General features: G+C 48.3%; 1 protein-coding gene across 6 annotated transcripts in view; it reads left to right on the forward strand.

Moving 5' to 3' along the window:
- Nucleotides 1-14,181, forward strand: part of TRAPPC9 (trafficking protein particle complex subunit 9) — a 348,662-nt gene that overhangs the window by 27,753 nt on the left and 306,728 nt on the right. For all 6 annotated transcript variants that reach the window (XM_069957053.1, XM_069957051.1, XM_069957054.1 and 3 more), the window contains exon 10: nt 13,422-13,548. In XM_069957053.1, the coding sequence (XP_069813154.1) occupies nt 13,422-13,548 (127 nt within the window). The remainder of the gene's footprint in view (nt 1-13,421; nt 13,549-14,181) is intronic.

Consider the following 14,181-nt stretch of genomic DNA (forward strand, 5'->3'; position numbering starts at 1 on the left):
AAATGGTTAATACCGCTTACATACACCTGGGAGGAAGAGATTGCTTTATCAAGGACTTCATAACATGTAGGTCCATGTATACAGTCTATGTAATCGTGTCTGTGTAAAAGGTATTATATAGGAAAAACAAAGCGCCCCCTCTGGACCAGGTACAAAGAACATATGTACCCTGTGCGTAAAGGGAAGGGGGTGCCACGTTTAATAGAACATATCCGCAAGGACCACGGAGGCGATACGAAGTGTATAAAATTCCTAGGCCTAGAAAGGGTTAATCTCAGATACAATGGTGAAGACCAACATCAGGTTCTGCTAAGAAAGGAATCATGGATTTCAGGTCTAGAAGCAACAGGTCCTCCGGGCCTCAATGAGAGGAACGACCTGACTGTGTTTCTATGAAGTCTTGTTTTGCTATGTTGTATTCTATGTTTCACTGATCACGTGTTACTTACCTGCACTCTATTTCACGCCCCCTCCTGATACATGGCGCATGCTCGGCTTGACGACAGGCCCTGGTGGCCAGAAACGGCCGTCGCCCTTGAGACACGCCACACACCCCTCCTCTCCCTGCACATGAACTGATAAGAAATAAAGAAGTCCACCTGTCATCAGAATCACGGTGAGTGCTGGATTCATTCATCTTCCTGCATAATATACCTTGACTGTACTCCGACCCGAGCACCACCGGACACAGGTTTTCTTTATCAGGAGCCGATCCTACACAGCTGTCATCACTGCTCCACGAGCACAGCGGTCCGGCTCATACTGCCTGGCAGGGCTGAGGTCTACGTTCTTCTGTTGATTGATAACTACTATAACACTGCTCCTATATACAGGAATATAACTAATATAATACTGCCCCCTATATACAAGAATATAACTACTATAATACTGCTCCTATGTACAAGAATATAACTACTATAATACTGCTCCTATGTACAAGAATATAACTATTATAATACTGCTCCTATATACAGAAATATAACTACTATAATACTGCTCCTATATACAAGAATATAACTACTATAATACTGCTCCTGTATACAGGAATATAACTACTATAATACTGCTCCTATATACAAGAGTATAACTACTATAATACTGCTCCTATATACAAGAATATAACTACTATAATACTGCTCCTATATACAAGAATATAACTACTATAATACTGCTCCTATATACAAGAATATAACTACTATAATACTGCTCCTATATACAGAAATATAACTACTATTATCTTGATCGGTTCACATACAGAATTCTGATGTTGTTAATGCAGCCGAGAGGTACTAGTATCAGCCATAGGTGTGAGGTGCAGCACTGTTTTTCTTCCCTGAACCGTATTTTGTTTCTCTCTTTTCTCCGTGTTTTGCACTCCTCCTGATGAGACCCACATGACCGCAATTAGCAGGAGACATCTGAGTGCTCATGGTTTTAATCCCTCCTGTCTGTCCCATTCTATCTTTGATAGCTATGGTGAGTGCAATACCTTATCCAGACTTGTGCTGTTTGGGGGCAGCTTCCTCCGCCGGTGGTGCTGGCTGGGTTTTGGTGTGGCATTTTTGGGTCTGGTCCTGTGGCATGGGGGTTGCAGGGCCGTTCCATGGCCTCCCTTCCCTGACTGTGCACGCCTGCGGGGGTGGTGGTCGCTGACCGGCACAGTGTGGACTTAGTGTAGGGACCCATGTGTGTCAGATGCCTGCACGCGGTGCGTGGGGCAGTGTGGCTTGATCGGTTCACATACAGAATTCTGATGTTGTTAATGCAGCCGAGAGGTACAAGTATCAGCCATAGGTGTGAGGTGCAGCACTCTTTTTCTTCCCTGAACCATAACTACTATTATACTGCTCCTATATACATGACTATAACTACTATAATACTGCTCCTATATACATGACTATAACTGCTATAATACTGCCCCCTATATACAGGAATATAACTACTATAATACTGCTCCTATATACATGACTATAACTGCTATAATACTGCCCCCTATATACAGGGATATAACTACTATAATACTGCCCCCTATATACAGGACTATAACTACTATAATACTGACCCCTATATACAAGAACATAACTACTATAATACTGCTCCTATATACAGGAATATAACTATTATAATACTGTTCCTATATACAGGAATATACTACTATAATACTGCTCCTATATAAAGGGATATAACTACATTTACAGTTAGTATTGCTCAGAAGGATGATGTGCACATTCAGGATCTATATCTGTGGTTGCAGACAGGGTATTAGTATTGCAGGGTTGCAGTGTGACCTCATGGTGGCGGTATGAGCTTTACACCTTTTCTGCATTGATGTTCATATTCTTGTTGATAGCTTTGCGTTAATTACTGTGGACGGATCAATGTTATATCTTTGTTCTATTATATGTAATCACTTGTTTAGTAATAATTGTATTGTATCTATCTATCTATCTATCTATCTATCTATCATCTCCAATAAGGTGTATATGTAACAGAGTACTTTAGGAATTCTCACTAGGTAGCAGTTAAAGGGGTACTCCAGCAAAAAAAATAAATAAAAATAAAATCTTTTAAATCATTTAGTGTCAGAAAGTGCCAGAGATTTGTAATTTGCTTCTATTAAAAAAATCACGAATCTTCCAGTACCTATCAGCTGCTTTATGTCCTGCAGGAAGTGATGTATTCTTTCCAGTTTAACTCAGTTCTCTCTGCTGCCACCTCTGTCCATGTCAGGAACTGGAGAGGTTTTCTATGGGGATTTGCTGCTGCTCTGGACAGTTCCTGACATGGATAGTGGCTTTCCTCCATTAGTGTTCCCCAACCTTTGGCACTCCAGCTGTTACAGAACTACAACTCCCATCATGCCCTGTCTGCCTGTGTGTCTGCACTGACTGCAGGTATGACCACCTGGGCAGTGACAGGCGTCTCAGTACTGATCAGCAGATCCTGAGATGGTCACACTGTCGCTGAGTATCTAAACAATTATTTCCCAGCAGACGCCGCCTGGTGATGTCGCTCCTCATACTTTATGGTGTGAAACGCCGGAGCGACAGGATCATCAATCTCCTCTCCGGCCGCTACTCCATGGTAATGATAGGACCCGTGCCACTAGCTGGAAGACTCGCCACCGCCAACTGCGGCCCTGACCAACCCGCCAGTAACCCTTTCACTGCCTATAGAGGCAATCCTGCTGTCTGTGAGCAGATACATTTTGTTTATACATAGAGAGTGAGAACCCCGTACAGTAGGGCTGGGCGATTAATCGAATTAATTCGATTAATCGTCCAGAACGTTGAAATCGATTAGATTTTTTGTGAAAATCGTAAATTCGATTTTCACAAAAAATCATTTCGGGCTGCGGTGCCGGGGAGAAGCTGAGAGAAGGGGGGTTGCGGTGCGGGCCGGCGGGAGAGCTGTGGAGGGGCGGTGTGGGTGAGCGGGGAGAAGATGCTGGAGAGGGGCGGTGCAGTGCCGGCGGCCTCCAGCCACTGACAGCGCCGCCGCTGACCTGCCCCCGCCCCTTCCACTGAGCGTCCCACTCCCCTCCCGGCCAGATATGGAGGTACCGGGTCTGTGGAGGAGGAGGCCCCCCCGTCCCCTCATTGTTCCCTCAGTGTCCCCCCCCCCAGTCCCCTCAGTGTCCCCCCAATCCCCTCATTGTTCCCTCAGTGTCCCCCCCCAGTCCCCTTCAGTGTCCCCCCCAGTCCCCTTCAGTGTCCCCCCCAGTCCCCTTCAGTGTCCCCCCCCCAGTCCCCTTCAGTGTCCCCCCCGTCCCCTCATTGTTCCCTCAGTGTCCCCCCCCCAGTCCCCTCAGTGTCCCCCCAATCCCCTCATTGTTCCCTCAGTGTCACCCCCAGTCCCCTTCAGTGTCCCCCCCAGTCCCCTTCAGTGTCCCCCCCCAGTCCCCTTCAGTGTCCCCCCCCAGTCCTCTTCAGTGTCCCCCCCCCCAGTCCCCTTCAGTGTCCCCCCCCAGTCCCCTTCAGTGTCCCCCCCCAGTCCCCTTCAGTGTCCCCCCCAGTCCCCTTCAGTGTGTCCCCCCCAGTCCCCTCATTGTTCCCTCAGTGTCCCCCCCAGTCCCCCCAGTCCCCTCAGTGTCCCCCCAGTCCCCTTTAGTGTCCCCCATTGTCCCTCCAGTCCCCCAGTGTCACCCCAGTCCCCTTTAGTGTCACCCCAGTCCCCTTTAGTGTCACCCCAGTCCCCTTTAGTGTCACCCCAGTCCCCTTTAGTGTCACCCCAGTCCCCTTTAGTGTCACCCCAGTCCCCTTTAGTGTCACCCCAGTCCCCTTTAGTGTCACCCCAGTCCCCTTTAGTGTCACCCCAGTCCCCTTCAGTTTTACCCCAGTCACCCCTCATCTATACCTGTACTACTACACCCCTTATCCACTATACCTCCACTCCTACACCCCCTATCCACTATACCTCCACTCCTACACCCCCTATCTACTATACCTCCACTCCTACACCCCCTATCTACTATACCTCCACTCCTACACCCCCTATCCACTATACCTCCACTCCTACACCCCCTATCTACTATACCTCCACTCCTACACCCCCTATCTACTATACCTCCACTCCTACACCCCCTATCCACTATACCTCCACTCCTACACCCCCTATCCACTATACCTCCACTCCTACACCCCCTATCCACTATACCTCCACTACTACACCCTACGTAGATGGAGGCACAAACATGATTTCCTATACTATATGGGGCCCCAGTCCCCTTTAGTGTCACCCCAGTCCCCTTTAGTGTCACCCCAGTCCCCTTTAGTGTCACCCCAGTCCCCTTTAGTGTCCCCCAGTGTCACCCCAGTCCCCTTTAGTGTCCCCCAGTGTCACCCCAGTCCCCTTTAGTGTCCCCCCAGTCCCCTTTAGTGTCCCCCCAGTCCCCTTTAGTGTCACCCCAGTCCCCTTTAGTGTCACCCCAGTCCCCTTTAGTGTCACCCCAGTCCCCTTTAGTGTCACCCCAGTCCCCTTTAGTGTCACCCCAGTCCCCTTTAGTGTCACCCCAGTCCCCTTTAGTGTCACCCCAGTCCCCTTTAGTGTCACCCCAGTCCCCTTTAGTGTCACCCCAGTCCCCTTTAGTGTCACCCCAGTCCCCTTTAGTGTCACCCCAGTCCCCTTTAGTGTCACCCCAGTCCCCGTTAGTGTCACCCCAGTCCCCTTTAGTGTCACCCCAGTCCCCTTTAGTGTCACCCCAGTCCCCTTTAGTGTCACCCCAGTCCCCTTTAGTGTCACCCCAGTCCCCTTTAGTGTCACCCCAGTCCCCTTTAGTGTCACCCCAGTCCCCTTTAGTGTCACCCCAGTCCCCTTTAGTGTCACCCCAGTCCCCTTTAGTGTCACCCCAGTCCCCTTTAGTGTCACCCCAGTCCCCTTTAGTGTCACCCCAGTCCCCTTTAGTGTCACCCCAGTCCCCTTTAGTGTCACCCCAGTCCCCTTTAGTGTCACCCCAGTCCCCTTTAGTGTCACCCCAGTCCCCTTTAGTGTCACCCCAGTCCCCTTTAGTGTCACCCCAGTCCCCTTTAGTGTCACCCCAGTCCCCTTTAGTGTCACCCCAGTCCCCTTTAGTGTCACCCCAGTCCCCTTTAGTGTCACCCCAGTCCCCTTTAGTGTCACCCCAGTCCCCTTTAGTGTCACCCCAGTCCCCTTTAGTGTCACCCCAGTCCCCTTTAGTGTCACCCCAGTCCCCTTTAGTGTCACCCCAGTCCCCTTTAGTGTCACCCCAGTCCCCTTTAGTGTCACCCCAGTCCCCTTTAGTGTCACCCCAGTCCCCTTTAGTGTCACCCCAGTCCCCTTTAGTGTCACCCCAGTCCCCTTTAGTGTCACCCCAGTCCCCTTTAGTGTCACCCCAGTCCCCTTTAGTGTCACCCCAGTCCCCTTTAGTGTCACCCCAGTCCCCTTTAGTGTCACCCCAGTCCCCTTTAGTGTCACCCCAGTCCCCTTTAGTGTCACCCCAGTCCCCTTTAGTGTCACCCCAGTCCCCTTTAGTGTCACCCCAGTCCCCTTTAGTGTCACCCCAGTCCCCTTTAGTGTCACCCCAGTCCCCTTTAGTGTCACCCCAGTCCCCTTTAGTGTCACCCCAGTCCCCTTTAGTGTCACCCCAGTCCCCTTTAGTGTCACCCCAGTCCCCTTTAGTGTCACCCCAGTCCCCTTTAGTGTCACCCCAGTCCCCTTTAGTGTCACCCCAGTCCCCTTTAGTGTCACCCCAGTCCCCTTTAGTGTCACCCCAGTCCCCTTTAGTGTCACCCCAGTCCCCTTTAGTGTCACCCCAGTCCCCTTTAGTGTCACCCCAGTCCCCTTTAGTGTCACCCCAGTCCCCTTTAGTGTCACCCCAGTCCCCTTTAGTGTCACCCCAGTCCCCTTTAGTGTCACCCCAGTCCCCTTTAGTGTCACCCCAGTCCCCTTCAGTTTTACCCCAGTCACCCCTCATCTATACCTGTACTACTACACCCCTCATCCACTATACCTCCACTCCTACACCCCCTATCCACTATACCTCCACTCCTACACCCCCTATCTACTATACCTCCACTCCTACACCCCCTATCTACTATACCTCCACTCCTACACCCCCTATCTACTATACCTCCACTCCTACACCCCCTATCCACTATACCTCCACTCCTACACCCCCTATCCACTATACCTCCACTCCTACACCCCCTATCCACTATACCTCCACTCCTACACCCCCTATCCACTATACCTCCACTACTACACCCTACGTAGATGGAGGCACAAACATGATTTCCTATACTATATGGGGCCTCTGTTACACTGGAAATCAATACAGTTGTTGTCTAAAATATTAAAATAGTATCTGATGCTGCAGGGAGAAAATGTTCTGTTTATTTAGCAAAAAAGGAAAAAAATCGAAATTTAAATCGAGAATCGTCAAAAAATTTAAAAAAATCGAGATTTTATTTTTTTGCCCATATCGCCCAGCCCTACCGTACAGAGTTAGGTGGTGTCACAGCTGAGGGTTTGTTACAGTGGCATTCAATCTAGATCTGTTGCTTTATCTATTGCCCAGGAGATCTACAATAACCATGGTAGACATGTAAGGGGGACAGTAAGAGATGCTCAGTAGTTTTCATAAACCTCATAGAGAATGAAATGGTTGCTTGCTGAGCATGCCCACTGACTGTCCATTCATTCTGGAGGCCCTTGTCCTCTGAGACTGGTGGAGGTCCCAGCGGTCAGACCCCCACTCATCAGCTATGGATGGGGGATAACTTTAATTTCTCATTTTGTGTGTGAACCAGGAAGCCCAGCATGAACTTTGCAGAGCTTGCTGTTATATAGGGGAACGCTTCAGTCTGTACAATTAAAGTGTAACCGTCATTGAACCCTTTAAGGACGGGGCCAATTTTCGTTTTTGCATTTTCGTTTTTTCCTCCTTTGTGCTTAAAAGGCCATAGCACTTGCATTCTTCCACCTATAAACCCACATGAGCCCTTATTTTTTGCGTCACTAATTGTACTTTGCAATGACAGGCTGAATTTTTGCATAAAGTACACTGCGAAACCAGAAAAAAATTCAAAGTGTAGTGAAATTGAACAAAAAAAACGCATTTCTTTTATTTGGGGGTACTGTGTTTCTACGCCATTCGCGTAAAACTGACTTGTTATGCATGTTCCTCAAGTCGTTGCGATTAAAACGATATATAACATGTATAACTTTTCTTTTATCTGATGGCCTGTAAAAAATTCAAACCATTGTTAACAAATATACGTTCCTTAAAATCGCTTCATTCCCAGGCTTATAGCGCTTTTATCCTTTGGTCCCAGTCATTTTTTGCGCCATGATGTGTTCTTTCTATCGGTACCTTGATTGCACATATACGACTTTTTGATCGCTTTTTATTACATTTTTTCTGGATTTGAGGCGACCAAAAATGCGCAATTTTGCACTTTGGGATTTTTTTGCGCTGACGCCGTTTACCGTGCGAGATCAGGAATGTGATTAATAGTTCGGGCGATTACGCACGCGGCGATAGCAAACATGTTTATTTATTTACTTTTACTTTTCACCCTGGGAAAAGGGGGGTGATTTTTTTTTTACACGTATACTAGAAGCCCCCCTGGGGTTAGGGTTATTCCCCCCCCCCCCCTGGGGTTAGGGTTCCCCCCCCCCCCTGGGGTTAGGGTTATTCCCCCTGGGGTTAGGGTTATTCCCCCTGGGGGACTTCTAGTATATACACTTTGATCTCTCATTGAGATCTTTGCTGTATACTTATACAGCAAAGATCAATGAGATCGGCACTCGTTTGCTTTCGGCTGCTGCATCCAAAACCAAACGAGTGCCGAGCCGGGGACGGCGCCATCTTGGAGAGGTCTCCGGCCGGCTGCAGACACGGAGATCGCTCCTCCGGGACAACGTCCCGGAGGAGCGATCTCACCCACTAGACACCAGGGATAAGCTGTGTCCGGTAATCGGATGCAGCTGTCATGTTTGACAGCTGCATCTGATTACTGTATTAGCGGGCACGGTCCGATAGCCGCTAATACCCGCGGTCCCGGGCTAAAAGGGGCACCCGGAACCATCACGCGTCCTTAAGAGGTTAAATGTCACTTTTCAGAAATCAATAAGTATCAATAGTACAAGTGATTGTAAGAAACTCTGTAATATGTTTCATTAAGCAAAAGGGTTTCCTTCTGTTCTCAAAAAGCTTCAGAAGAAGCAGGATTTCTGTGTCCATTATGCTCTATGGAGGGCGGAGGGGTCGAGGGGGAGGAGTGAGCATGGAGAAGAGAAAAGGCAGCCCTGAACAGCACATCATCCTGCAGTCATACCTCACCAAGATCCCATATATGCATTGACCTTTCTGACCTGTGAATCCAGTGGTTTGTGTGCCCAGACAGTCTCCAAACTGTACAGCTGCTTCTCTGCTCTTCCTGCTCACTCTCACCCTCGGCCCCTCCCCCTCCATAGGTTATAATGGAATCATCAAACCCGTCTTCACTTTGCTCCTCTATAATGAAGACGGCTTTGTCTGATGAGCAGATAAGAAGTAGGGGGGAGGAGGCTTTGAAACAGCTTTTTGAGTACAGAAAAAGGCTTTTATGCCTAATAAAACCTATTATAAAGTTTCTTAAAATTACTTGTACTAATATTTTAAATGACCGGTTATAGGTTATGCAGAATTAGTATTGTCCAAGAAACAGCGCCACTCTAGTACTCAGGTTGTGAATGGTGCTGAATTGTTATACCGCTCACAATCTGAGGACATGGGTGGCGCTGTTTTTTTTTAATTTTTTTTAAAAGCGCACAAGTTTTTCTAATCATGAATGACCCCGTTAAGAAGACTGTCAGGTTTATTCCCTATTGTTTCTGTGGGCCTCCTGGATCACCGGGGGAGGAGCTGGGGATCGTCTTCTCTCCATTGTAATGCAACACTTGACATTTCAGTAGGTCGCCTCTGGCGCAGCTCTTCTCTATCGGTATACACTTTTCTTTTGTCTTTAGCAGCTGGATTGTGCGTTGCATTGAGTTACACCCTTGTATTCTGTATAAAGAAGGATCCATATAACGGAGAAGTGTTGACGCGGGGGCAGAGGAGCCGACAATGAATGGGGCAGGTCTTCTCTATAGCTGTAGTGTAGTACATTGCCTCAGATGACTCCGTCAGGGATTGGGAAGTCTTCCCACTGAGGCACGGAAGAGACTATATATTCTATATATTTTGTCATTGATTCAGAAATCTGTGCAGTCATTTTCATCACCTTCATTCCTGCTTTTATCTTCTGACCCCTGACATGCAGCGTTTACTAATGTGGGGTTACCCCCCCCCCATGACATGGTTAGCGCTCAGTCCATATAACTGTAGGAGCCTGCCGCTAATATAGACCTATGGAGTCCAGGACCCGCATGCTGCACGCTTCTCTCAGCTGTATCTACAGATCAGTGAGGTCCTAAACCAGCAAGGGACAGTAGGGAGGTGTGAGGTTCTGAATTAGCAGGGACAGAAGGGAGGCGTGAGGTACTGAACCAGCAGAGACAGTAGGGAGGTGTGAGGTCCTGAATCAGCAGGGACAGTAGGGAGGTGTGAGGTCCTGAATCTGCAGGGACAGTAGGGAGGTGTGAGGTAGTGACCTGGCAGAGACAGTAGGGCGGTGTGAGGTCCTGAACTGACAGGGACAGTAGGGAGGTATGAGGTTCTGAACCAGCAGGGACAGTAGGGAGGTGTGAGGTCCTAAACCAGTGGGGAGGTGTGAGGTCCTGAACCAGCAGGGACAGTAGGGAGGTGTGAGGTCCTGAACCAGCAGAGACAGTAGGGAGGTGTGAGGTCCTGAACCAGCAGGGACAGTAGGGAAGTGTGAGGTCTTGAACCAGCAGGGACAGTAGGGAAGTGTGAGGTCCTGAACCACCAGGGACAGTAGGGAGGTGTGAGATCCTGAACCGACAGGGACAGTAGAGAGGTGTGAGGTCCTGAAGCGACAGGGACAGTAGAGAAATTTGAGAGGTCCTGAACCGACAGGGACAGTAGAGAGGTGTGAGGTCCTGAATCGGCAGGGACGGTAAGGGGATCCTAAAGCAGCATTCCCTCCCATTTAGGCATAAAGGGACTGGATAGGTGGGTTTGGTTGTTGGCTGATGCGGATTGGTCATAGTCCAGACCCAGGGGCCTCTGACACGTTGCAAGTTCTGAGTCCAGTTCTCTTAATTGGTGGCCCTGTCACTGATACGTGGCGTGCTACAACAGTGCCAAGGTGGCTGTCACCCATTAGTTCCTTAAATTTTCTCCTTCTAACAATGAAATAATGGGGGAGGGGGGCACATACTTTTCGCCACTATTATGGTTGCAAAACTGCTGAACATTAGAATATAAACCTGAAAAGACTACTTTATTCCAAAAACAGCGCCCCCCTCTCTTTGCAGGTTGTATGTAGTATTACAGCTTACGTCACCCCGTGGGCAGGTTTTGTGCGGTAGGCAGCTACATTTTTCTAGATGTTTTATGGACGTGATCTTTAAAGTGACTGAAATCGTCGTCCGGATATGAGGCTTCCAGCTTAATGCGCCGTTTCCCTTTATCTACCTGCCCTCCTAATTATTTCCTATTAGATGGAACGGCGTCGGCGTCACGTGACACTTCACTTCCTCGGCTCCTTGTCGCTTAAATCAATTGAGCCCATTAGGCTTCAGCGGCGTGTCCTTCCGAGCCGTCCTCTGACTGTCGTCCAAATGCCATTGTTATTTTTAGGCGTTATTAATCCTCATCTGGGACACGTGATGAAGTCTTCCGGGGGTGACGCGCTTCAGGACACGTTCGCGTTTGGCGAGGAATGCTTCTTGTTCGTGACCTTAATATCCCGCAGCGCGAAGATGCGATGAGCTATGAAAAGTGATGTCATCGGGAGAAAACTACAGACCATGCCCGCTCAGTTCCGGGAGAGAACTGCCACAATGGAATACTGAGAGCTGGGGTTTCCTGCAGCACAGAGGATTTAAGCAGCAGTGGGTTGATCTTGTCGGCGGTCACAAACTTAGTGTCATGTTTTATTATTAGAAGATCCCCAGCAGCACAGAGTATTTCAGCAGAGAAGTGCTGACACACAAGGACACAGACTGAGAGTCATATAGTGGAATGAGTAGGGCTGCAGCAGCACAGAGTATTTCAGGAAAGGAGTGGCGACTTACAGATTGAGAATTACGTAATGGAAGGAGCAGGATTTTAGCAGCACAGAGTATTTCAGAAGGGGCGTGTGCTGATCTTGTGGCAGGGCACAGACTGAGCGTTACATAATGGAAGGAGCAGAGACTGTCATAAAAAAAAAAACAACTTTTGACATATCTCTAGGACATGTCAAAAGTTTGGATCAGTGGATCACTGCTGCACTGATCAGGAGAAGCGTGCAGCAGAACACACCCCAGCCCGATCTCCGTCCAGGCTGCTTCATTATAAGTCTATAGGGAGACTGAGATGTGTCTGCTGATCGTTATTATGCTCATGCAGTTTCAGTCCCAGACTGTAACTTTTAGTCCCGGACTGTAACTTTTTTGCAATGTTACTGGATTAGTTTTTGCTTCTGATCTTAGTAAATACAGTAACTGCTACGAGCCATAATGGCCAGTCAGGGACCATGCTGCCCCCACAGCCGCCCATCACCAGATCCTCTCAGCTGGGATCTGATTCATCCCTGATATTTGTTTTGCCACCGCAGGAACCTTTTGCTCCAGCAATTGAAACGTTTATAATTCGCTAACCGCGCCGATCGTTCATGAATTGCGGCTCGAATGTCTCTTCTGTCTGCGGTGCCGGGCAGGCCCATTATTACCCTTATCCCAACCCCTTATCCTTTATAATTCCCCATTGTCTTATTTAGCTTCTGCAAAGACAATCCTGCTGAAATAAAGTTATTACACCCTGGTCCTGTCCTCCCTGTGCGCTGGGTTAGGACAATGCAGATGAAGGCGACTTCATTCCCCAAATTACACAGCTATATTAAAGGTGAAGGCGTCTGCTGGGAGCCCGGACCGCCAGGCCGCATCCACTCATGTAACCTTATCTGCTGAGCTTGCAGATTGTGCCGCCACCTTTGTTCTCTAAGATACATAAAGGCATGCAATTAATTTTAGCTGAGCAAATCCATCACATGGCGGCCCGGGCTCGAATAGAAGAGAAAAGCCGAGCAGGCAGCTATTCCGGCAAGTACATCTATAGCGTGCTGTACGAGAGATCGATACAAGCTTCACTATGAGGAGGCCAGCGAGGTCCCTGACCCTAACACAGCACCTGCTGACTGTTCTTATTGTTTAATGTCAACTCCATCCAAAATACTAATGTGACCGATTCTTTGCCCCACCATACTAGTTAGTCATGGGTGGGTTCAGACAAAGAGAAGCTCCTGGGTGTAACAGTGTTGGCTTAAAGGGATTGTTCACCAAAAATGTTTTTCTTTCAAATCAACTGGTGCCAGAAAGTGACAGAGATTTGTAATTTACTTCTATTAAAAAAATCTTCAGTCTTCCAGTACTTATCAGCTGCTATATGTCCTGCAGGACGTGGTGTATTCTTTCCAGTCTGACACAGTGCTCTCTGTTGCCACCTCTGTCCATGTCAGGAACTGTCCAGAGCAGCAGCAAATCTCCATAGAAAACCTCTCCTGCTCTGGACAGTTCCTGACATGGGCAGAGGTGGCAGCAGAGAGCACTGTGTCAGACTGCAAAGAATACACCACTGGGTCGGAGGTGCAGCTGTGGGAACAAAGAAGGGGAAATAAAAAGATATGTTTATTGTGATTGCTACCTGGTCTCCCGCTCCACTCATATATATATATATATATATATATATATATATTATAATATAATGTTGTGTAAAAGAAGTGACTTGCCTTTTGCTCAGCATCTGCTATTGGGGACTGGTATTCTTTGTATCTGATTTTTTTATTGTCTTAATTGCTCCCTATCTACAGAGAAGAAGGATGTGGCGCAGAGTCTGGAGAGTTACACCTCGAAATGTGCAGGAACGATGGAACCCATCCACTTACCTGAAGGCCTGACATTGCCCCCTGTGCCCTTCACCAAGCTGCCCATCGTGAGGTTTGTACCAAGTGATGACCTTTTTCTTCCTTAGCAATGTGTAATCCAATGTCAGGAAACTTTCTTTTCAAAGGAATTTGGATCACATTGTTTTTCTTTTTTCTTAAAGGGGAACTATGAGCAGGCTAGACCAATGTAACCTGCTGATAGCCCACGGGGTTCCGAGGAGGAAGGTGCGTCTCTTGTCTTCCTCCTCTGTGCCGCTCCAATGCTGTTAAGAGTGATATGCGAAATCTTTTGGCGCTATACAAATAAATAATTTAGAATCCTCGGTCTGTAGCATCTTTAGGAGCGCTGCCCCTAGAGCGCGAGCCGGCCCTTTCAACTAATAATCAATGGAGCGGGCGGCACTCTGGGGGGTTAGTGCTCCTAATGGTGCTCCAGACCGAGGATTACACTGCTAACAGCACAGGAATGGCGCAGAGGAGGAAGGTAAGAGACGTATCCTCAGCGCCTCCTGTGCAATAGGGTCGTATCAGCAGGTTTGATTCGTCTAACCTGCTGATAGTTCCCCTTTAAAAATGCCACATTCCTGCCCAGGCTGTGAGGCCCGGGGAATAGAGCTCCCTTAGACCTGACTAAAACTTCGCTTTTATTCAATTACTTTAAAAGTTTGCTGGAAAATTTCCCAAA

Source organism: Dendropsophus ebraccatus, chromosome 2, assembly GCF_027789765.1.
Source record: "Dendropsophus ebraccatus isolate aDenEbr1 chromosome 2, aDenEbr1.pat, whole genome shotgun sequence".
Lineage (NCBI taxonomy): Eukaryota > Metazoa > Chordata > Amphibia > Anura > Hylidae > Dendropsophus > Dendropsophus ebraccatus.